Raw genomic sequence first — 25,237 nt, forward strand, 5'->3', positions numbered from 1 at the left:
AAAAATTGCCAAAGGTGTATATGGAACATTCAAGAACAAGCCTCTGGGGCAGAACAGTGAAAGGTACGCAGGGATCACTATTCCAGCAACATCAACAATGAAAAGAAAATGGGAGAACCCGTGGCTTCAGTGGGTGTCCATGCTGCAGGGCTGCTCTGCAGGAAAAGGCTTCCCGGCCACGATGAGGTCACACCGGGAGGAAGACAGTACCGAGTTCTGCAGAGCTAACTGCCCCACCTCGCTGACCTCACAGCACACTCCGAGCATCATGCTATCTGGTATTGCGGAGCACGCAGTGGCAGCCCGAGGACTATTGCCAGACAGAGGCTCCAGCCACCGGCCTGCTTGGCTGCCCCACAGGCGGAAAAGCACTCTCCTGACATACCTGTAACGCAGTACACTGTGGCCCTCTGATGAGGAAGCTCCTCTAGGGCTGTGTGTTTCAAACCCATCAAGGCAAATTTAGATAAGAAAATGCTTTGGGCATGAGCTGAGACCAGCCCATCACCACTGCTGCTAAAGGCCGCAACCCCATTCAAGCCACACCGACTCAACAGTACCACCTGTGTGACTCGGGGAGACCAATTCCCCACAGGATCCGTCACTGTAACGTGTCTGAGCAGCCCCGTGTTTCACATGCCAGAGAATGTTATCTCAAATTCTTGGGAACACCAGCACCTGTGTCCCAGATCTCCTGTGCTAGTGAGGGAGGCGTCGTCTCCTCCACCAGAGCTCCATTAACACCGTCCACAACAGAGAGCACCGGGCCATCTTCCCAGAACGCCTTACCACTGCCAGGTTTCCTCTTTGTGCAACTGTAAGTACAACTCTCCTCACTAAGGAGAGATGGCCGCAACATGACTGCTACCGCCAGCTTTCCTCACGGCAACCTCACACAGACCGGGGCACACACGGAGGGATGAAGTCCTAGATGAAGCCTACACTGTGGCTTCAAAGGGCAGACCCAGACAGTCTTCTGCGTAGCACTAAGTGACACAGACTCTCCTGTCTGCAGAGGAACTAAAGAGGTGAGAGAGCGGGGAGACACTTGATAGGACAAGATCTCTGAAAGCACAGGATATGGGGTCAAGGAACATATGTTGAATTTAGTTTTTTTATAGATGTTTTGTAGTTCGTAAACCACTTCACCCCAACATCGCTTAGAATCCTAATAACACTCCTAAAGAAAAACATCACCACGCATCTGCTGAGGAAGAAGCCCTCAGGGAGAATAGTGAGGCACCAAGGACGCGTAGCAAGCATCAAGGGCGAGACCTGGATACTTAGCTATTCTTCCCACTCGATCTTGCTGGCAGAGGGATGGACAAAATAACTGCTGTGATGAAGAGGGGACCAAAAACCTTGATCTGGGTTCTTTCTTAAAAAACCAAACCAAACAAAACAAAAAACCAGCATTCGCGCTGAGTAACTTCTACACGGAAACATTCGATCAGGAAGAGTTCAGGCTGCTGCCAAGCTGACAAACTAAGTGGTTCTCACCTCACTATCTTGGTTCTGCTGAAAGGGGAGGAAAGTGTGGAAGGAAAGACGGTATTACCATGATATGCAACCAAATGTTTTCTGACAACGACTAAAGACAAGGAATTAAAAAATGTTCACTTTTGTCCAAATTGAGTGATTCTGCATCTATTTGGTCTCGCCTTATATCACCGAAAAAAACTAGTTTTCTAACTACATAAATCATCCCAAGATATTTTCAGCAACTGACACTTGAATAGATTACTAGAAAATATTGCATGAATTTCTGGTCCAAATAATCACTGAATAATCACTGAGGAAGATAAAAGAGGCTCAGCGGCACAACGGTGTCAGAAAGAGGAGGAAGAAAGAAGAAAACCAGGCTGTGCCAGCAAGCAAACCTCTGAGGTCCTCGGCATTGAAGAAACCCTGATGGTTATTAAAAAACAAAAGAAACTGGGTGTTCATTTATTTAGGATGTCTTACCATGAGATTCAAGTCCAGCTCCCTGTGCCAGCCCATTGTCATAGGACTGAAAAAGAAAAACACGTTCATTTTAACAGTGTGATCATAAATTGTATGTATGCTAATTTTTTGTCTCTTGATCTAATTTTATTTCCTCTTTTTATTGTCCAAAACAGGCACTCTTTCCCACAAAGAAACAGATCTGGGTATTTTCAAGTCCCTCATCTTGCCTTTCTCACCAGGCAAACAAACCGCTCTGTGCATACACGAGGGACACTCTGAGGACAGCCTGTTCAAAGATGGTACCTCACTGTCCAATTTCTCCCCAGTAAGAAGCCTCAGGCCTTACTCCATTCCCACTCTTAAAAGTATGTGGGCTTAAGGAAAATGTATGGATTTTACGCTTGTAAAAAATGGTAAACATGAAACAAATCAGCTTTTAAGCAGTTGTGGGTAGCTGAGGATAAATGGCACCTGCTTATATATGAATCTCCCTACAAAATCTCTCCCACAAAATCAAGACTCGAAACAACTAAGTTATATTAAAGTGATGCGTTAGCAAAGCTGGAAGACACGCTCAAACTTCAAATTACCTGTTTAAAGAAAAAGAAACAAAAAGCTCAGCAAGTTGTCTTTCCTATCCTGGTACAAAGGCAATCTGAAAAACTGTGAGGAGAGAGGATGGGAGGAAATGGTAGGTCTGAGATTTACCTCAAATCACTGACTAAAACAAAAAAAGAAGGAAGTTGACTCTAAAGTGTGAAAATACAGGCAGCTCCAAGATGCATGAATTTTAGGGTCATGGCTTAGTCAAATAAGGTGGTATGGTTCAAATTTGAGAACCATTACATATACTACACATATACAGTATAGTATGTAAACTGTAAGTCATTACATAAAGTATATTACAAACTTGCTGCCCGATCATCAGTGCACAAATTGCTACCTGAATAACAGGTGTGCACCGTGACCTGTGACTGGTCCTCCTGTCACCTTTTCAAAAGTTTGTTAGTAACTGGTCACTGCACATGTCATTCAGTTCCTACACAGACAGTAAAGTGTGTGGATCTGTTCTCATTGCCTCTCGGCGGGTGATAAACCCACATGATTTTACAAAAGGGTATAACCGAAAGATGGCACGGACCACCAAATACTAAAAGTGCAGCAGAGAAATGAAAAGCAGTAACACTGGAGGTGAAATTGAGATGAAACCAAAAGATAGCAAAGAAACAGTGCAGCTGCTGGAGGCTTGAAGAGAAGTCAGAAGAACTAAGTGAAGGAAAAATATATGAGTGAGGAACAGTGGTTGTGATAAGAAGGACGAAGATATTCTAAAAGGAATATCTGGCAGAAAGTTTTCTGGCAGAAAACTTCTCATAAAAGGAATTCTTAAGACAATCATGATAATGAAAATCTAAAAGACCTAGAATGAACTAGGATCATTTACTGAGACAGAAACACGTTTGCTCCAAATCTTAAGTTATCCACTGGGAAGGCAAACACCATTCAAACTACTCTTGATCAATCTTTTCACTAAAAGTACTAAAGTACTAAATCAACATTAGTTCTACCGTTAAACAAATATATAAATTTATAATTGTCAGTAAAAGAGCTTTTAATATTTGGCAAAACTTTGTCAAGGTCACAGAACAATCATAATCTTTCCCATTGATGATTAAGATTGCCTCCTATGATTGCAACCTGCAAGGCCATGGTATGGACCAAACCCACTGTGCAAAGTGAACACTTTGGGAACTGAGAGAGTTCTGGTAAAGCAGCCTGAGTACAGGGAAGAGACTAGAAAGAGTTCAAATAGAAAGACTCTATTGGAGACAGTTACAGAGGAAGGGAGAAGGGCCTTGTGAAGATCAGGGAATAAAGGAAAACGCAAAGGAACAAAATCTGGACATCTGCGAAAAAAGAGAACTTCTCTTCTGCCACAAAACACACCCTTTCCCCAAAACTAAAAACCTCCTCTCATTAAGGAAATCGTATTTCATTGTACTGAAAAGAGGGAACTCTTAAATGGGAATTCTTGTAAGAAAAAAAAAATCCATGAAATGACTAACAGAAGGAGATAAATCTATACAAAGTAACTCTGAGATGAAAACAGAGCAGATGAATGAAATGTCTCATTATATGAAAGCTGGTCTCATTCAAAAAAAAAAAAAACAGCCATAAAGAAGAAAATTGTAATACAGCACCCCAATTCAAGTATATAATCTTTAACAGGCATCTGGGAGTGAGAAAAGGCCTAAAAATTGAAAACAGGAAAAAAATAAATAGCAGGAAGAAATAAAGAGAATATCAGACAACTTCAGTAACAAAACAGAAAAAAAGACAAAATAAACTGAGAAATCAAAACTAAATTACAGGATGCCTAAGGAATAATTGGCTCAAATGAAAATAATTAGCTCAGAAAAATACATCTGACCTGTGACTAGGTTTTGTCTAGTTCTAGAGTTAAGGAAATAGTTTACTATCTCATTTATAGAAAAGAAATACAAATTTAAAATACACTAAGTCATCATTTTCTCCCCCTAGACCAATAAAAAATAAAAGAATAACAATGCATTCCATCAGCAAGGTTATATAGAAACAGGCATTCTCAAAATCCTGGTAAGGAAGTATATTGGTCCATCCTTTATTGGAGAGAAAATGGGTAATAGCACATAAAAATACACATGCATCTACTTTCTGATCAAGCAATTCCACTACCTGAAATTTATTCTCAAGAGATATTTCCAACAATATATAAATACATATGCAAAAGATTATTAACTTCAATATTATTTATAGTTGAAAAATATACTCTAAATACAGAATAGTTGAAAAACTAAGGCACATGCATACTTGCAATGTATGAAACTACCAGAAGAAAGAGGAAAATCTCTGGGCTCTGACATGGAATTTCCAGCTATATTATTAAGAAAAGCAAACTACAACAAAGACATCTCCTGCATGCAACTTTTGAGTGAGGAAAGAGAAATAAAAATACATGTATCTGCTTATCAAAGACAAATAGAGGATGGACAATCCAAAAACTATAGAGTATGTTAACCCATAGAGTGAGGGCGAACAAGATGGTAAATACGGGCGCTAGGAAGGGGTAGAAGCAAGAAGACACAGGAGGTGGGAGAGCTACGCCTCTCTTACAAATACCCTTTCGTATACTTCTGACTTTCAGAACCAACTTAGTGTTTCCACTTACTAAGTAAATAAAATCAACAAAGTTGTGGGGAAGCCTAAAGGTGAATGCAGTAAACTTAATTATATTTCAAATAAAAATTGCATGGTAACGAAAGTAGTATGTTTATAAAAATAAAAGCAGTAACCCTTGGGCTAAGATCAAAAAGAACCAATGTGCTCTGGATTACGGAAGCAGGTTTGTCACATTCTGTTAAAAGACAATTCCATTCATTTAAAAAGACACATTTTCAATTTAAATAATGATGAGAAGTTGAATTAACATCCTGAAATATATTAATCTATAAAACTAAACACTTTGTATCTGGGAAGTCAACCTGGGAAGCAGCATTTCTATCTCCAGTATTATGGAAGAGATTAAAAAGTAGAGCAAAGGAAAATTCTGGCTGAGACTAACCTTTCCTTACTATTGCTAATAAAAAAATCAAATTGTATTGTGTGAAAGAATGACATTTCTACTTGATACTACCCTTAAAACAAACCTCAATTAAAAAAATATATAAAAGTATTAGGAAAACAAAGTAATCGAAAAATCAATCGTTAACTCAGTAAATATTGTTACATTCAGGTCTCGCTGGTCAACATGATTTGAAGGACTCATACCTCACATCCCAGGTAGGAAGAGTCTCCCAGGATGCAGTAATTTCCCATTATATTGTCGGCCAAGGCTTCTCAGCGATCCCTCCTGAGAAAGACTTTTAACTTTACCTTTGAGATTTTACCGTTTTTTTTTAATTTTTCTTCTAAGGCTGACAAATCTTTCTTTTTTTTTAAATCATTGTTCATTTTTAAACAATATTTGCTTCCCCCCACCCCCCCTCAGGTGTAGTCCCGATAGAGTTTCCTTCCCTAGTGCACCCGTGCACCATCACCTCAGTCCCCTGTGCTCTTCCCAACAAATCTCTTTCTGATAAACACATTGCTTGTTTAGATAAAAACAGGTAACATTTAATGCTAATGGGTGTCTAATCAATCTGCCCTTTAAGAGTACATCCACATGGCTGTTAGATACTATAGTACCTAGAAATCAGTCTTACTGTCCTTATTTCCAAATTCCTGATAGAAGAGATGAGGGATATTTATACTGCAAGTCCCATACACCAGCAATAATGAAATGGCAACAGTCAATTTATCAACAGAACTCACCATACTTCTTCTGATATAGTTGATAGCTTTTGTCATATCCATGCCAGACCAGTTGTTGAGCATATAGCAAATACAGGAAGCACAGTAGACAAATCGCATGTCATTTTCACTGCCTTCAGGTACTGCACAGAAACTGAAAATAAAAATGAGTTGCTATTAATCTGGGACCAGTTTTTTTTTTGTGCAGGAGGGTTAGAAACACCAACTTCACGTCTTTGCTCACAGCGAAATCTACCACTAAGGATTTAAGATTCTAAATATGAATTTAAACATCATTTACCACTTTAAAAGAACAGAAGTATAGCAACTCAAACAATATAAAACTAACTCTAGGGACTCCCTGGTGGCGCAACGGTTGAGCGCTGGGTTGCGAAGCTGCCCACAGCCTCTGCAGTGCAGGTTCGATCCCCAGCCACCTGCGAGGGTCCCACATGGCGCGCAGACCTCTCCTGCCGCCCGCTGCTCTCCTCAGCAGTGTATTTTGTCAGTCTGCCTGTTCTGTTCCCTGCTCTGGCTCTAGTGAATTCTCTCACCCTCCCACGCCTCTGACTGTACCCAGTGCTTGTATAAATTAAATCTTTAAAAAAAAAAATTTAAAAAAAAATATAAAACTAACTCTAAATCATTGTACTCCAATGTTCTGATTTCTGGGTAGCTCTACATACCACCACAGCTACCTTTCCCCAGCTGCCACCACCAGCTTTAGGCTAGGGACAGCTGTGACATACCGACTTCAGGATCAATGGCAGAAAAAGCAGCAGATAAAATCTTACTGAGTAGTAAGAAATTCACAAACCCTTTAAGGTCTAATATGTTTATATTGGTAACTGTTAATTAATCTAATACATTGCCTTAACTTAATTTTTACTACTTACTCAGCTTCAGGGGACTTATAGTCTGCACCTTGTATCTATTCCTTTATTTACAAACAAGGATAAGGTAGCGGCAATCGGAGACTATGGTGAAACACTAAGGTGTTAGTTTCATACATGTACCAGTCGAGATAAACATTTACTTAATGTCCCCTTATCCTCTGTCCTCATTAGTTTTCCATCATCAAAAGCAGTCTTTTTAAAACACTAACAGGAAACAGGGCTATAAGTAGATGGAGCACAAGATGTAGTAACAGAGCAGGACTCATTATCACTTTATCACTTCTCAGATTAAAAAGACTTTTTCTACCTTAATAGCCTAGAAAAATTCTTCTTTGGTCACAATACAGAATCTACCAAATATTAATAAAACTAATTCCTTTCCTATTCTTTTTTAATTTTATTTATTTTTGCATAGAAGAACTGGGGGTGTACGCCAGAGGTATGGGGAAGGGGGGGGGTGAGAGGATTCACCAGAGACAGAGTGGGGAGCAGAACAGGCAGATTTACAGAAATACACTGCTGAGGGGAGCAGCAGGTAAGACAGGAGAGGTCTGCCTTGCCACATGTGGGTCAGCTCCCACGCTGGGGATCGAACTCAGGCTGTAGGGCTCATGGCAATGACACTTAACCCCTAGGCCACCAAGGAGGTCCCACTTTTCCTATTCTTTAAAATCATCTTTAAAACTACCAACACTAGTGTAAAAGGGTCAACGTTCATCCCTGTCTCTCCCAGTCACTGTCTTAAGGAATAAAATTTCAGATTAAACATATGATTATTTAAAAAAATCCTTTTTTTCCCAAACAGGAAGCAAATTAGATATTAATCCTCAAACTATTCATTCACTTATTTATGGATCTATTGTCTCAGGTTAAAAAAAAAAATAAGGAGTGTTACTATTATGGATGACTTTTATTTTCACAGAAGAAATCTTAGATTACTTTTTTGATTAGGCATTTAACTGTATGTATACATACCATGATCTTGATAGTTTTAATGGGTTGATAATTTTAATGATCTCTAGTGTAGTATTATATCCATTTTCTTACTTACAAAAGATTTTTCTTAAAATAAAAAAAGGTAACAAAGAAAAACTCATACCTCCCATCTTCCAGCTGAAGGGCTCTCAAGCCTGCTAAGCAAGCTTCTTTATTTACTCGGCTTAAGTCGTCTCCAAGGATAACTAAGCATGAAAGGCCAGTGTAGGTCATTGCTATGTGGCCACTATCATAAGGATGAGCTGTTCCAGGATTCTAAATTTAAAATTAACATGTTAATGAACAAGTAGAAATGAAATTATTTAATTAAGAAATCTGCATGAGGTTTCATTAAGTCGTAAATGTTTATTCAGATTTGTATAGCCATCTAATTGAGAGAGACAAGCCTCCATGTAACCTATGTCTCAAAGAGTTCAAGCTTTATGGAAGCATTTCTGATATCCAAATAAATCAAATTATTTGAACTTTATTTAACCAACCATATCACAATTTAATTCTCAAAGTTAGAAAACCATGTAGATTATAAATGTACACATTTAAATTAAATACAGTAGTAGTAACTACCATATAAAATTAAAATGATATAGTTGAAAAACTTTATTCTGCTCTCCTAGACAGTTTATTATAATTATTTGAATCTCTAATAAACCCAGTGCTTAGAATAGTAAGAAACAAAAAAGATTATAGATGTATACATTTAAATTAAATACAGTAGTAGTAACTACCATATAAAATTACAAAATGATATAGTTGAAAAACTTTATCCTGCTCTCCTAGACAGTTTATTATAATTATTTGAATCTCTAATAAACCCAGTCTTAGAATAGTAAGAAACAAAAAAATTTAAAAATTGCAAGAGCTTGAGATACCAAAATTGAAAAATTTCCACAAATAAACTAGTGTAAACTTAATTTGGAGTAAAAATGGGTTTTGCTTGTAAAAAGAGCATTATGAAGACTATAGGATTAGCAATTGCCCAAAAAGAGCTGGGAAGGCATACTAGGGAACTCATAGTAACACTGTGTGTGAGAACAGTTGCACGGATTTGACTGTTACAACAAAAAATAACTACAAAGTTATCAAAGATCATTAAAACTTTATAACATATGAGATCTTTATAGGAGGGTGGCAGGTAAATAGATAACATTAAAAAATTGTTTCTTATTCTAAGTAACTTTACATTCCACAATATACATTTAGAGTTTTACACTTACTTTCAAATAATCAGTTGACCCCATTAGTTATTTTTAAGATGGTTTCACTTACAGCATATAAATTTCATATTGTACAAATGAAATGATTCTCAGCTGAAGAAAGTTTTTTGTTGACAGAATAATGGCATATTTTTAAATTCATCTTTCTACAGGTTTTCCTTCTGTTTTAGTTTGGAGTCATCAATAACTGCTTCAAATACCACAATAAGTGCTGAAAATACTAGAAAGTTAAAATGAAACTTGCACCAAGGTTTTCATTAAAATGAACTTCTTTCAGCCACACTCTCAGTGACAATTCCTGTGGGCATGTGATTCCACCAAGAGTCTCCAAGCTCCTTCTGCTATTCAGAATTCAGATAGAGAATTCAGAACATAGCTAGCTGCACCAAAGAGTGAGGGTCAAGGTGAATGACGGGGTAAAAGGATTCAGGAGACTGTGACTCAGTGGCAAAGGTTCTTTTGTAGATTTTATTCTTAGTGTTTTGAAGCTGTCTGAGGGTGGGGTGGAAAGGGTACAGTATTTTAACAGTAATGCTATCTAAGTACTGCTTTATGCAAGCATAGGAAGACCTCTGTATGTGGTCTGGTGCCATAGAGTGGTGATCTCTGCCAATGTTGTGTGACATCCAGATATCCTGTCCATTATGATTAAATGGAGAGTTTTATTTACTCAGGACTGTCCAAACTTGGAAAACATTGAATGTATGGGAAAACAAAGGAGACAGATTTTACAAATCCTATGTTTTTAGATTCCTAGCTAAATGGTGGGACTTGGATGCCTTGGCAAATTCACATGACCATGACATATTAAAGCTCGCTAACAGCTTAAGGCAGAGGAACAAAGTTAAAGCAGTGCTCCTATCAAATCAGGTCACCGTCTCCAAAATCACTGCCACGTAGTCCAAATATCTGAAGCAGCTTGCAGAAAAACTGGCAGCACTCACTCACCGACTCACTCACTCAGACTCCAACTGACTGTCAAACCCATGGTGCTCTGTGGAGTCAGACACTGGTTGTAACCATTACCTAAGCAGACTGCCCTCGTCAAGGGAAAAGTTGATATTTCATGAGAATTCTTTTGACAATGTGATGAATCCTTTTTTGGATTCTACTATAGGAAAAACACTGATAATCAGTGTAAAGATGAAACACCTACAAAGCTTGTCCTGGGTCTGAGTTGTTGAAGAAGGAAGAAGCTCCTGACTTGGTCAGTAACGAGGGCTCTCTATTCCTGCATGTGCTGGTCCAGAGCCTCTGATTATAACGCTGCTTGCTGCCAAGAATGCCATCAAGGTCATCACTACTCTGCTCTTCAATCATGGCCTTGGCAAGAGCAAAATTTCCCTTTTATCCCTAAGAAATGTGAGCCAAATGTAAAGTCTCTCACACACAGAAGTCTGTTAGCTTTTTAGAGAGGAAATATCACGCTCTTGAGTGCTTTATTTCTATTTTCTCCAGGAAATCACCAATAAAGTTTTTGTACACACACATAATAGTAAGAGAGATGATCATTTTTATAAGAGGAATTTCTGTGTGTACCTTCTTCCAGGAGGTAAGATGGGTACAAGTTTCACCTAAGGAGTGGGAGCCGATCATGTATATTATTAGACAATATCGACTGGTTCTTTCTGTATCATTTCTTAGTTTTCTTCCTCATTAAAATCTTCCATGCCCCTTCTCCTCCCTCCTAACCCAAAGATAACTAACCTTGGATGGATTGAATGGAATACCCAGGTATGAAGAGCCTCGGAAACCACAGCGATTTAGATTTGATCCTAGAAAATAAAAACATGTACTTATTGAAAGCACACCTTATTTTTGTACTGATTCTAAAGCAGTTCAGTGTACAGAGAAAGAGGAGTTAGTATGAAAGACTTGTCACTGTCTCTGCTTTCAGGCTAGCTAATGCTGAATGCTTCCGATGTGCCAGGTCAGGTCCAGTTAATTTATGGGAGTTTCCTCATTTAATTTCCAAACCAATCAGAGACTAAATAATGCTTTCCTCCTAATACCTTGGTTTATATAGCCACACAACAGAATGCACAGGGAGGATGATGTTAATCCCCTGGAGATCTTTAGAGAGCACCACCTAGTGTTCCTATGCAGTAGTAACACAACAAAACGACTTAAGTGTGATACTGAGTCCCCACTAGGGTGGACATACTGCAAAGGTAAAGAAAGCAGCCCTGGGACTTGGAGTAAGGACTTCAGCCCACATCACCTTATCATCTGTGTGTAGCCCTAAAGCTCTGCTCATTCGAGGAGCATGAGAATGCTCTAAATTAAATGTGAAAATACAGTAAAGAGGAACAAGTAAAGCAGGAGAAGGTATAGGTGAGTTAGCAGTACAACGATGGATACACAGTAGTCTTGTGTGAAAGCCTTGAGAGGGAGCGATATGGGAGACAGACATAGTTTCTGACCTCCAGAAGTTTGACTATTTAGATGTAAGCAAAAACACTTACAGCAGTTAAGCAGCAATGGCTGAAAAAACATTATCCACCGGCTACAAATCAATGAAGCTCATGTTGGAAATACAATGGGAAAAAGAATTCTGATTTGTCTCAGGCAAGTACCAAAGCTAACTTTAAACATTTTAAACTTTCATGAAAATATAATTAACAGAAGAAATGTGCACTGATCATAATTAAACAGCTCCACAAGCTCACTCATAAAACTAGCACTTGGCTCCCAAAAAAGTACATTCCAGAATCCCTTCCTACTTCCTACTAAGCACTTCACAAAAGCTCCGATTGGTTTTGTCTATTTTTATACTTTGGAATGGAATAATACACTGTGTACCTTCTTTCTTGGAAAACATGTTTTTGACAATCACCCAAATTTCTGTGTGTAGCTGGAGACTGTTCTTTCCTATTACTATAGAGTATTCCACTAAGTGACTACTGAAATATCTCATTTGTCAAGTATACCTATACAGATGGGTAGCCTGTACAGTTCTTATTTTTCGGCTCTTGGAAAGATATTGCTAAAAATAGTATGTCTTTTGGAAAATGCACATTTGCACCCGTGCTGGGTATGTCCTCATGAACAAAGTTGCTGGGTTTTAGACCGCACATATGTTCAGCTGTAGTAAATGTTGTACGTCATTGTAAGAGTTATAAAACGCCTTCAGCACTGGGTGCGAGTTCAGTTGTGCTACATCCTCCATCAATGCTTGGTTTTTTTCCTGCCTTTTTCAAGACAGTCATTCTAGCAAGTATGTAGTACTATGAATAATATAAAAGCTCAAATAGTAGCAAATCTCTCACAACAGATTAAATAATGAGAAAATAACAGCTTTTTAAAAGAGTATGGTTATTATAGGGTTGTAAGAAACCCATCTCACTGAGAAAAGGATCAGGGATGGTAAACACATTAAACAGCAGACAATAGGACAACTCAATCACAGAACCTACAAATAGTCCTTAAAAGTGGGGGAAACAAGAGAAGATACAAAGTGGGAAGCATGGTGAACAAGTGATCAATGTTCTTCTAAGTATAATTCATAACGAGAGTCTGAGTCCTCTCCCTGAAGTGTTATGGTTTATACTTTTCTACAGAGACAGTGGCTACTTTATTTCATAGGAGTGGCTATTAATAAACTTTTTCTAAAAATAACATAAAAGATATTTTAGCAAAAACATACAGAATAGCTTTTCTGTGTACCAAAGAGCTTTCTACGCAGCACAGCAGATCATTTCTATCTGCAGTATGAGATATTTCTAAGAAACCACAATGCATAATTTGATTAGGACATGTATTTTTTGTTTTTTTAAAAAAAAAAGCAGAATCTATATTATTTTACATCTCGCTAACATCTTACTTAAAAAAAAAATCCCAGACTTTCACTTAAAGTATTAAAAAAAATCCTGATTAAAAGGGAAAACACAAATTATTTCCATTGTGCAGGTGCCTGGAACTATGGCCTCATGCCAGCCACAATCTGTGAGAGATTGAGGAGAGTATCTTGTAATTTATCACAGGCCTTCTTCACAGGGTTAGCAGAGTATTTTTGGCAGAACATTAGAAAAATCCTACTCACCAACATAATGGAATCTATAACTACTGGCCAAAATATTATGAGCAATGTATCATGAAACTGGTGAAAAGTGATTAGATAGCTGTGCACCAAGTTCTGATAGATGTAGTACAAAGTACTTAATCATTTCTTAACAAGAATTCACTTTTTAAAAGGCAGTTTATAAAAATTATATAAGAACAAACACTACAAACTTTTATAAAAAAGTAGGAAGCACAAATGATGTCTGAAAGCATCTGCTAATAGATCAACCCCCCCCTCCCACCCACTCTCTCTTACCCACTTCTAAATAAAGCCTTAGCTTTCTCTTTCTCCAAAGTCATCTGGGCGAGATCTATATACTATCACTCTAATCAACAGACCACACTGTTAATTTATAAATGCTTACCCTCAAAACAAAGGTCACTGACAAAAACATGATTTTCTGAGAGTTTATTTGCTTGGTTCTTTTCAAGCTAGCATCTCCAGCATTTTTTTTTAAAAGATTTATTTATTTATGCATACAAGAATTGGGGTACAGGCCAGAGTTGTAGGGGGTAAGAGGATTCACCAGAGACAGAGTAGGGAACAGAACAGGCAGATCGACTGAAATACAATGCTGAGGGGAGCAGCGGGTGAGTGAGAAGAGGTCTGCTGCGTCATGTGGGTAGCTCCCCGGCCAGGGATCAACTCATGCTGCAATGGCTGCAGATAGCTTCATAGGTTGCATCGTAACCCCTTGCGCCACCAGGGAGGCCCATCTCCAGCATTTATAAGTTAAAGGGACATTAGCTATGTTATACTTAGTAGAGTGAACAATGGAGCTTATACAGCTTGTGCATAATTTAGGTCACCAGGTAATTTCTGAATTTTAATAATTCTTAATTTTAAATTTAATTAATCAAATTTTGAAAGTTTTAAGAAGTAAACATGACTGAAGTGTAACAGCGCTAAACAATCAGTAGAGAAACACTAATGAAACAGTGAGGGGGGCTGAACAGAGGTTGAAATGAAATATTTTGAGGGCACAGAGTTTCTCTGAAGAGGCAAAATGGTTGAGAATAAAAACAGTGAGTGTGACAAAACTCATCTAAGATGAATATCAATTACAAATAACGAACACGCAGTCATCGGCGTGTAAGAGTATAATAAAGCTCCGTGCTATGAGTGAAGTCTCTATTTCATTCCAGACAATTCCAAATTGCTCTCTCAAGAGATTAATGATTAAGCTAATCTTGCTAAGCAAACAGAATAGCAGTGTTGCATTACAAGGAACATGTAGATGAATAAAATATGTTCATAGTTTATGAATAAATAAGAAGATTTGCTAGTCCCACACATGCCATGCCAGGTACAACTAGTCACACTAAAAATAAAATGCTAAAAACTCACTCACTGTCTTCTGTGGGGAGGACCTGCAGGGAGTAGATCCATTCTATTATATCATCTTTGTTCACCACATCTAAGGAATCCAACATGTCCAGACCAGAGAGTGCAAAAAAAGCAATTGTCAACCTAGAAGAAAAAAAACATAAAATTACATCTTAACCTTCAAACCAGTGAAATCTTTCTGACTCAGAAAAATAATAAACCCACTGTAACTTTACAATAATTTAAACAATGTTCCCAGCTTGCAAAAGCAAAAGTACAGTATTTATTCATACAAGTTAATAATATCAAACTTTCGTTTAACTTTTTTTCATTTTAGGGGACTTTCAGGGGTGAAGAAACCGATCCTACTCATTTGAATCATACATGAATTTACTGAAGCTGGTATATCAACAACCGGAAGGCTAAAGGCAGACTGAAGGCTAAAAGCAGAAGAGGGAGACGGACTGAAATACACTACTGAGGAGAGTGAGACGGGGTGAGACAGGAGAAGTCTGCTGCGCCATGTGGGTAGCTCCTGGCTGGCCTGAACTGTGCTGCAGTGGCTGCGGTCAGCTTCACAGTGCTGTGCTTAAACCCTTGCGCCACCAAGGAGGACCACCTAACCTTTTCGAAGTCACTTTCTTCAACTGTAAATCATTGTAACACCTCATGCAGTTATTTGGGCTTACTTATCCATAAGCAAACACCCAATAAATAGAGGTGTATATATAAATAGAGTGTAACAACAACCTTATGATCTCATCACACATACAACAGGAGCCTTTCTCCAGGTCACTGGTTATATATTTTATAATAGCTATGTTATATATAGAGAGCTATCCCCTCCCATCCCCTACAACCACTTAGACAACACAAAGTGCTATTTTCAACATGGGGAAACTTTTACCTAACCGCAACCAAGTTTTAAAATAGCTGCTCTTGAGATAATTATGTCTCTTGAGATAAGGTCTGCCTTGTTCATGGTATGCATGCAAGTATTTATTGAACCAGCTATTAAAAGACGTGCAAAACTGCAGCTGGAGAGCTCTACAAGGATTTTGGTTCTGCTATAATCTGTAAGGGGAACCATAGTCAAATAAAGCTAACATCTCATAATTTAGTAAGGCATTACTGCAGAAAAAGGCAAAAGGAAGAGAGAGGTAAAAGTGGAGAACAGCCTGAAGGATTTGAATTGGACAAAACAACAATCTTCTTATTTGTGAAAAAACACACAAGAAAACATATCCAAAGGGCAATATTGGCATGCTTGTCTAAATTAAAGAACTTTACAAATTTTTCAGTTCAACTCTTTAATTTTCAAGCTCTTGATAACAAAGTCCAAGGGATGTGAGCAATTTGCTTGAGATGTCAATGCAAGATAACCAAATTGAAACTGTTTGGGAATTTTGAGTCATGGGGTGGTGGGCTCCATAGCAGTTTCTCAAACTTGGTTGCAGAATAAAATCACTTTAAAAACAACTATACACCACCAACAAAACCTAAAGGCCTACACTCTACTCCAAAACAATCAATGAAATCAAATTCTGGGAGGAGGAGCGTCTGGGTACCCGGTATTTAAAAAAAAAATTTCCAAGATTTGTAGAAGAGCAGAGCTTCTCCACTGGGGACTGCCCCGTGATATTGCCCCCACACCCCTCCCCCCATCCCCAAGGGACATTCTGAAGCCATTTTTAGTTACTGCAATTATGAGTGGGTGCTCCTACCATCTCCCTGGTAAAGGCCAGGGATGCTGCTAAACATCCTACAAAGTAGAAGGCAGCCCCTTTCAACAAAGCATCTGGCCCCAAGGGTCAAAGGTGCTGAGGCTTAAAAGTCATATGGAAGTGTGATCTGAGTGGTGTTTTTCACTGCACTTGATCTTGGATAAGGATGCAAATATCAGGAATTAGTCATCTGGTGGCAAATGGTTTTAAAATCCTGAAAGTCCATCATTGCAATTCACAGCAGTTGAGAAGAGGGACCGCCAAAGATACAGAGGAAGGCTAAACAAAAAAGCAAAGAGCCACCTCCTTGTAAGACAGCCCAGGAAGGTCTTCCTCTAGGGACTATGCCAGAGTGTTATTCCTAACACTCTGAGAGACAGAGAGTCAAACAAGCTATTAAAAATGTGAAAGTGTTTGAGGTAGGGGCCTGAGAGAAACAACGTAGGATTTTATGGGGCTCAGATGACTGCTACCTGGGGTTCAGACTGCTAGGCAACCATCTTGGTCTAGAGGGGTGGGTCTTCTTGCCAACACATGCACCTTACAACAGTCTGATAAACAAATGAAGTTATTTTTTTACTTCATTGCTTCTTTGGAAAACATCTGTCTGCTCTCTTTTTTTCTTCTTTATAATTAGCCTGAAAAAGGTAAGTAGTAGCATGTCTTCCTGCCTCTTCTACTCTGAATAGCTAGTACATAGAAGATGTTTACCTTATATGGGAGGAAGAAATTAGTTTACCAGTGGGTCAATTTGCAGACGGTGTCTCTAAGGGATCTGATGTTTCAAGGTTATGTACCAGCAGAAAAGAAACAAACTAGGGTCACTAAATCATTGTTTAACAGGGTATCTCCACACTCAGACGCCGAGCAGGCACTTAATGTTTTATGGAATTAAACAGCAAATACCAAGCAAGAATTATAACTTAGTCAATAAATTGTTTTATCTCAGAGTTAAACCAATGATTCAGTGAACCTGAGTTTCCTTCTTTTTACTGATAGCTATGAAACAGCTAAATTTTAGGAGGACTGATAGTGGACCAGACATTTAGACACTTGTTTTTGACACTTTTGGCAAAATGATTCCATTTCCCTATTTCATTCAGTGTGACAAGCAGGATTATTTTTATTTTTCTAACAGTCATGGCTTTATGAAAATAAGAACATATATTTGTAGAAACCTTTTTTTGACCACTCACCTTTGCTTAAAAGATTGGAGCTTCTTCACAAGCATTTTAAATTATAACTTTTTTTTTATTTATTTTATTTATGCAAGAACCGGGGTACAGGCCAGATGCACGGGAGGGTGAGAGGATTCAACAGAGACAAAGTGGGGACAGAACAGGCAGACTGACGAAATACACTGCTGAGGGGAGCAGCCGGCGAGACAGGAGAGGTCTGCTCGCCATGTGGGTTGCTCTGAGACCAGCGGGGATCGAACCGGCACTGCAGAGGCTGCGGACAGCTTCACAGAGCTCTGCTCAACCGCCTACGCCACCAGGGAGACCCCATTTTAAATTATAAATCGCATATACCACAAAAGGACTTAGAGCCAAACTAAGGAAAATAAAGACTGTCAGTCAGGAAGATGAAAACTTTAAAAATCACTTCAGAAACTGATATGTATAGATGATCTTAAGGGAATCACAAGAAAATAAAAAATGGTTTAAAAATATTCTATACAGGGCCTCCCTGGAGGCACAAGGGGGTAAGACACAACCTATGAAGCTATCAGCAGCCACTGCAGCACAGAGTTCGATCCCCAGGCAGGGAGGAGACACACATGGCACAACAGACCTCTCCTGGCTCACCCGCTGCTCCCCTCAGCAGTGTATTTCAGTCAGTCTGCCTGTTCTGTTCCTCACTCTGTCTCTAGTGAATCCTCTCACCCTCCACACCTCTGGCCTGTACCCCAGTTCTTGTATGCATAAATAAATATTTAAAAAAATATTCTATTCAAATGACAAATAGCCATAAAAAGGACATAATTCATATCTTTTAAGTAATGCAGTTTGACATTATATATTTATCATTTAATATATAATACCTGGTGTAGATTCTAAGATTACACTGAAATTATTAAATTAACTGGTGTACTAGTTGTTCAATCAGACCACTTTTGCTTGTTTACTTATGCTGTGGGCAAGCTCACAATTTACCACTGACATGCAATATTAGTCTATATGGTTTCATCTATGTAGGAATTTTGAGAATGCAACCAGAACTACTGTGGTGACTACAAGCAAAGTTGAATTGTTTAACAATCGCAATAGGGTGAAGAATTTTTTTATTCAAATGTCTTCGATTCACAAAAAAAATTGATCCCATAAAATATATACGTGATCTATCAACATATATATTTTTCACATCCCATATTACTACAATCAATGGCTTATTTTTGGAAATCTTTATTTAGGTCTAGGTCTAGGCTCTACAGTTATAGGCTCTACAACACCTATGGATGGAGAAAGGAATTCAAAATGCTTCACTCTTTAACACGGCTTGGGTCATCCTTCAGGGCTCCGATCACATTATTCAATAAATATTTACTCAGCGCTTCTCATATATCAGATAATACTCAAGGTGGCGGTGCCATGCTGTCCAACAGGACTTTCTTGAGCTGATGGAAATGTTTAAACAGAGGCGGTGTGACTGAATGCTTGAAAGGTGCCACAGCAAACAAATATTTTTTTAATTTGCTATAATTTTAATTCATTCAAATTAAAAAAAAAAAAACATGCCTAGTGGCTACCACATCGGGCAGGGAAGCTCTAGTGGACAAAGTTCTTGCCTTCATCAAGTTTACAATCCAGGGTGAAAGAAAGATATTAGAGAAGTAAACCAGCAGATAGATACCTTCAAGTGGTGGTTGGAAGTATCAATAGTCTCTTTCAGAAAGGGGGATGAGGGACGGCGCACCTGCCCCTTTTATGGTCCCAGGAACCCCACACTATCACAAAGCACAGAACTCCCCTGAAGCTGCTGGCTTGTCTTGTCAGCTGCACCCCACTAATCCGTATTTCCTGACCACAGTATGCAGAAACAATGTACATGACTCCCAAAACGGACTCAGTCATGCAGTGCTCAAAAGACACCAGAGGCTCAGACTGCAAAAAAATGAGAGCTCAGAACAACATTCTGCTCTCTCTTCCCAGGCAGACCCACGAGCGCTGGAGACTCCCTCCAAAACAGCAAGGCAGAGCAAGGCCCGCCTCCTCGTCGCTCTTCCCAGCCCAGACTCGTACTCTGAATGACTAATTCGGAGTTTCTTAGCCTCTGCCAGATCCCACTCGGCAGTCGGCTCCAGCTTACAAGGATCTCCTGCAAATACACTGAAAACTGGCTGCTTCCCGCGACACTGTGCCTGCCGCCAACCCTCTACCCTGAGAGGCACAATTCCTGGAAAGTTCACGTCTGCTCAGAGCTGGGAGCTCTCGGCCGCTCCTGCGCGTCCAGCTCCAGGCCGGCGGGCGATGAGGGCTTAAGGGGTGTGGGGGGCCAGGTCAGCCCGGGAGCCTGTAACCCCACGACGGCCGCGTTCTCTTTCCCTCTGGCTCTGGGGAGCAACAGGCCCAGGGACTCCCGGGCTCGAGGAGGGGCGAAGAGGAAGCTCGGGCTTGACAGGAAAATGCTGGTGAAATGGGGGGGCGGGGGGAACTGGACACTGGAGATTCCCAGAGCCCCGGGTTTACCGCTCCCCCGGCCCGCCCGCGGGGCTCGGGGGCGGGGGCGCCCGCCGGGGGGCAGGCGGGGGGCGCGGGCTCGGCGGCCGCCCAGGGAGCCCGGGGCGCGGCGGCGCCTCTCCCCCGGGCCGGGCCCCGCGCCAAGCCCGCGGGCCGCGGCGGCGAGGTACCTGCTGGTCTCCAGCGAGGAGTAGCGCTCGGGCAGGACCTGCAGGCAGCGCTGGAAGAACCGCACGTGCCGGTCCCGCAGGAAATCCAGCCGCTCTCCCTCCCCGCTCGCCGCCGGCTGCTCGTCCTCGGCGGCCGCCATGATGCTGCGGAAGCGCCGCGCCGCGCCCCGGAAGCGATCGCGGGAGCCCGACGGGCCTGGGGCGGCGCTGGGGGGCGGCGCCGGGGAGCCCCGACGGGCCCGGGGCGGCGCTGGGGGCCGGGCGGCGGTGGGGGGCAGGGGTGCCCGGGAGCCCCGACGGGCCCGGGGGCGGTGCCAGGAAGCCCCGACGGGCCCGGGGCCGGGGGCGGAGGGCGGCGCCAAGAAGCCCCGACGGGCCCGGGGCGGCGGTGGGGGGCGGCGCCGGGGATCCCGAGGGGTCTAGGGGCGGCGGAGGGGGGCGAGCCGCGGTGTGGGGAAGGGGTGCCAGGGAGCTCCAACGGGCCCAGGGACGGCGCGGGGGTGGGGGGCGGCGGTGCCAGGGAACCCCGACGGGCCCGGGGCGGCGGTAGGGGGAAGGGGTGCCGGGGAGCCCCGAAGGGCCCGGGGGCGGCGGTGGGGGGCAGCACCAGGGATCCCCGACGGGTCCGGGGTCGGGAGCGGGCGGCGCGGGAGGGGGGGGGGCGACCCGGGTGCTGGGGGGCGGGGGGTAGTGAGCCTCGATGAGCCCAGGAACAACGCGGGGGAGGGGGGCTTGGGGGGGTTGGCGACAGGGGGGCGGTGCCAGGGAGCCCCGAGGAGCCCCCCCCCGGGGGGGGTGGCGGGGGGGGGGCGGCGCCAGGGAGCGCTGTACCCCGTGGTGCTCCTGCAATGCCCCCGCGCTGTTGGATTCGTCTGTGGGGAACCTTGTGAAATTCATCCCACAGATTCCTCCGTAAATGTTGTCCTCATCCGATATTTGGGGGGAAATGCAAGGTCAAGAGTTTCAAGTTCACCATCAGGAAAGGATGGCCCCACCAGCCCTGCGGGGGACAGTGTGTGTGAGGGGGGTGGGTCAGCAGAAATGAGGCAGAGACTGACTCTGGAAGGCCACGGTTTTCAGGTGAATGCGTGGGGGAGATAGACCTACAAGCCAGACTATGAATATAAACGAATGTCTATTAAATTTAAAAAATATCTATGCTGGGCCTCCCCAGTGGCGCAGCGGTTGAGCGCTGGGTTGCAAAGCTGCCCATAGCCTCTGCAGAGCTGGTTCAATCCCTGGCCACCGGGCAAGGGTCCCACATGGTGCGCAGACCTCTCCTGCCGCCCGCTGCTCCCCTCAGCAGTGTACTTTGTCAGTCTGCCTGCTCTGCTCTCCCCTCTGGCTCTGGTGAATTCTCTCACCCTCCCGCGCTTCTGACTGTACCCAGTGCTTGTATAAATAAATTAAAAAAAAATAAATCTTTAAAAAAAAAAAGTCGATGCTACCAAAGTCAGAGAAGTTCCTAGTCGTCTCGAACACCAGGAACCAAGGGTATATGCACTTACACTGTACACACACACACACACGTGAATGTTGGCATCTGTATGTTTCACAGTTCTTAAAAAGAGTCAGTGTGTTAGCATCAAAGCTGAATCAATTTGCAACAGCAAATAAGCTCAATATGGTCTCCAACTACCCATGTACCAAAAGATGAGATAGCATATTTCTAGCTATGTTTTCAAAAAGGGATTTAAGGTGCTTTTAGTCACATACTATTCTCCCTTCTAAAGGGAAAAAATTTAGGGAAACAATTCTGCTCAGGATCACGTCTAAACTAGTTATCTTTATAACAAACTATTAGAAGTTTGGGAATATTTCTTATTGTTAGATTTCTTAGAAAATGTATTTCTTTAATAAATACATCCTGTGGGCTGGAGTTACCTTATATTTATCCAACCACCCAAAGCACTTTGTATAATGTTAGATGATAGAAACTTCACAGATATTTCTGTGTCTTTAACAAATACTTTCTCCTTCCCCATATATTGGGAAGGCCTTCACCCTTCAGGTATGCCCAGGCAAGAGGAATTTTCACTCCTTTATTACAATTAAGATATCTTTCACGCACCATCAAATGTCTGAAAATGTTTAAAGTGGAGTCATGTCACACATTTAATTACTAGATAAAAACCCAAATCAACAAATAACTATAAACCAGAGACACACTGGGGTTGGGGGGGTGGGAAGGAGGGAACAGGGTCAAAATTAGGGGGGTGGGAATTGTATGGGGACTACTGCCGGGATGGAAATGCATACATTGTGCAAAAATGAAAAACGATGTAAAAAATATATAAAATAAAATTAAAAAAGGCCTCCCTGGTAGCGCAGCAGGTTGAGTGCAGAGTGCAGTGCTGTGAAGCTGTGTGCAGCTGCTGCAGAGCAGGTTCAATTCCCAGGCGGCTGGGGAGATACCCATATGGCATGGCAGACTTCTCCTGTCACACCCCCTGCTCCCCTCAGCAGTGTATTTTGGTTGTCTGCCAGTTCTGCTCCCCGCTCTGTTGCTGGTGAATCTTCTCACCCTCCCGCGCCTCTGCCCTGCACCCCAACCCTTGTATAAAAATATATAAATCTTTAAAAAAAAAAAAGGAAACCATTTCTACATTCCATAGTTAAACAGACACATGGAAAATTTAGAAATAACCTAAGGAAAATCATAAATGTGAGAAGTTTTGTTAATAGGGAAAAAATAAAGAAGAGAAAAATAAGGAAAAAATAAATTTAATTACTAGAATCAACTATGCATATTTCTATAAATGCTATTTATAGTCAATATAAATAAATAAATGCAATCCTTTTCAGTCTGGCTTTTAAAGGGAAGCCAAATATTTCATGTAATTTTCAGTTCAAGAACCCTCATTATAACTCCACTCTGGAGGAAAAACTCTATGATAGAGTCAATGAACGATAATACATTATACCTACTAAGCAAGCAAATGCCCCCCTTTTCACTGGTGACTTTGATCAAGATTTCTGACATACTAACAGACTAACTCCCATGTAAAATGCCACTGTACTGTGTTAGCTAAGAAGTGGAAGTACCTCAAGTCTTCGAAGTGTAGGAATGATAGCACATCTATAAGACTGAATACTATTTAGTCATTAAATACTGTTTGAATTATACAGAAACATGGAAAATATATGTAACATGATGTTAAGTCACTATAGTATAGAAATTATAGTATAGAATCTAAAGTGCAGATCATAATGGTAGCTATTTAAAAATACATAGGTATATTTTTGGAAAAAGTTACTTTGGGTGGTAAATTACAGTGATTTATAACATTTTTCTTTTAGGATTTTTTTTTTCTAAATTTCTCATTAAGATATTTTTCAAACTAATACAAGAAATGCTTATTTGATACATCTTCTATGAGCCCAATATACCACATTTTATAATAAATTTCTCATTTATCTTTCATTTAGTTAAAAGGACTGCTTTCAGAGAACTTCCATACTTTGTTAATAAAACAAAAAAATTAACATAAGTTATAAGAGTCATATCACCCAGGGCCTCCCCGGTGGCGCAGCGGTTGAGCGCTGGGTTGCGAAGCTGCCCGCAGCCTCTACAGCACCAGTTCGCTCCCCGGCTGCTCCCCGGCCACCAGAGAAGGGTCCCACATGGCGCGCAGACCTCTCCTGCCGCCCGCTGCTCCCCTCAGCAGTGTACTTCGGTCCTTCTGCCTGCTCTGCTCCCCGCTCTGGCTCTGGTGAATTCTCTCACTCTCCCGCGCTTCTGACTGTACCCAGTATATGCATAAACAAACAAATAAATAAATAAATCTTTAAAAAAAAAAAAGTCATATCACCCAGTTTGCTTACCTTCAGCAGGAAACTGAAAATTGTGATTCTCTGCAACAGAAAGCAACATGTCAGAAAGCAACATTTATGGAACATACTTTCCTCTCTCTTGTAGTGTATTCAGCTCTGTTTTCAAATTCTCTTTTCCTGTACTGTATTTTATTTCTCTGTATTTCATTTCTAAGATGCCTCAAATTTTTTTTTAATAAAGATTTATTTATTTATACAAGCACTGGGCACAGTCAGAAGCATGGGAGGGTGAGAGAATTCACCAGAGCCAGAGCAGAGAGCAGAGCAGGCAGACTGATAAAGTACACTGCTGAGGGGAGCAGCGGGCATCAGGAGAGGTCTGCGCACCATGTGGGACCCTCGCCCAGTGGCCGGGGTTCGAACCGACGCTGCAGAGGCTGTGGGCAGCTTTGCAACCCAGCGCTCAACCGCTGAGCCACCGGGGAGGCCCCTGCCTCAAATATTTTTAAAAGTATATTGAGCAAGTACGACAAATAAGTAATGCATTCTGGATTAAGAATGTTTTATGGTAATTCTCTTATTCTGCACCAATAATTGTATAACTAACATTCAGTTTCAAAATTGGAAACCACCTACTTGGAATATTAACTCTGAAATAAGGAAAGGTTTTGATCACTAGTATATTTCTGAGTTATCTGACTGAAATGTATTAAATTACCATTAAAGATACTTTAAGATGAAAGTTAAACAAAGTTTCTAGTTAATATGTATATGGTAGCTTTCCTGTAAGATGGGAAAAATTAAAATTAGCAACTAAGATTTTATGATAGGAAAGATTGAGTCAAATTAAGTTAAATGTTTCTCATATATGAAGTTTGGAAATTTTAAAAATTAACTTTTTTGACCAAATATGTAGCAATTTTGAAAACTTCAAAATGCCACCAAGAGAAATCATCGGATTCTAACTAGCTTATTTCAGATGATGTTTCAAACAGAATTTTCATGTTATGAAGCAAACAGAAATGGAAAAAAAAACTGCGTTAGCCAGGAAAATGTGAAAGACAAAAATTTTATAAATATGTTAAGTCCAGAAAGGTTGAAGGGAAATTTGTAATAAC

General features: G+C 41.0%; 1 protein-coding gene across 1 annotated transcript in view; it reads right to left on the reverse strand.

The window, feature by feature from the left end:
* Window positions 1-20,485, reverse strand: part of PGGT1B (protein geranylgeranyltransferase type I subunit beta) — a gene marked incomplete at both ends in the record, with an annotated part of 32,679 nt that extends 12,194 nt beyond the window's left edge. The window contains 6 exons of the mRNA XM_084252124.1: window positions 1,966-2,011; window positions 6,298-6,430; window positions 8,272-8,423; window positions 11,090-11,157; window positions 14,797-14,915; window positions 20,346-20,485. Of these exons, the coding sequence (XP_084108250.1) occupies window positions 1,966-2,011; window positions 6,298-6,430; window positions 8,272-8,423; window positions 11,090-11,157; window positions 14,797-14,915; window positions 20,346-20,485 (658 nt within the window). The remainder of the gene's footprint in view (window positions 1-1,965; window positions 2,012-6,297; window positions 6,431-8,271; window positions 8,424-11,089; window positions 11,158-14,796; window positions 14,916-20,345) is intronic.
* Window positions 20,486-25,237: the final 4,752 nt, after the last annotated feature.

This window comes from Talpa europaea (genome assembly GCF_964194135.1).
Source record: "Talpa europaea genome assembly, chromosome: 13".
Taxonomy (NCBI): Eukaryota; Metazoa; Chordata; class Mammalia; order Eulipotyphla; family Talpidae; genus Talpa; species Talpa europaea.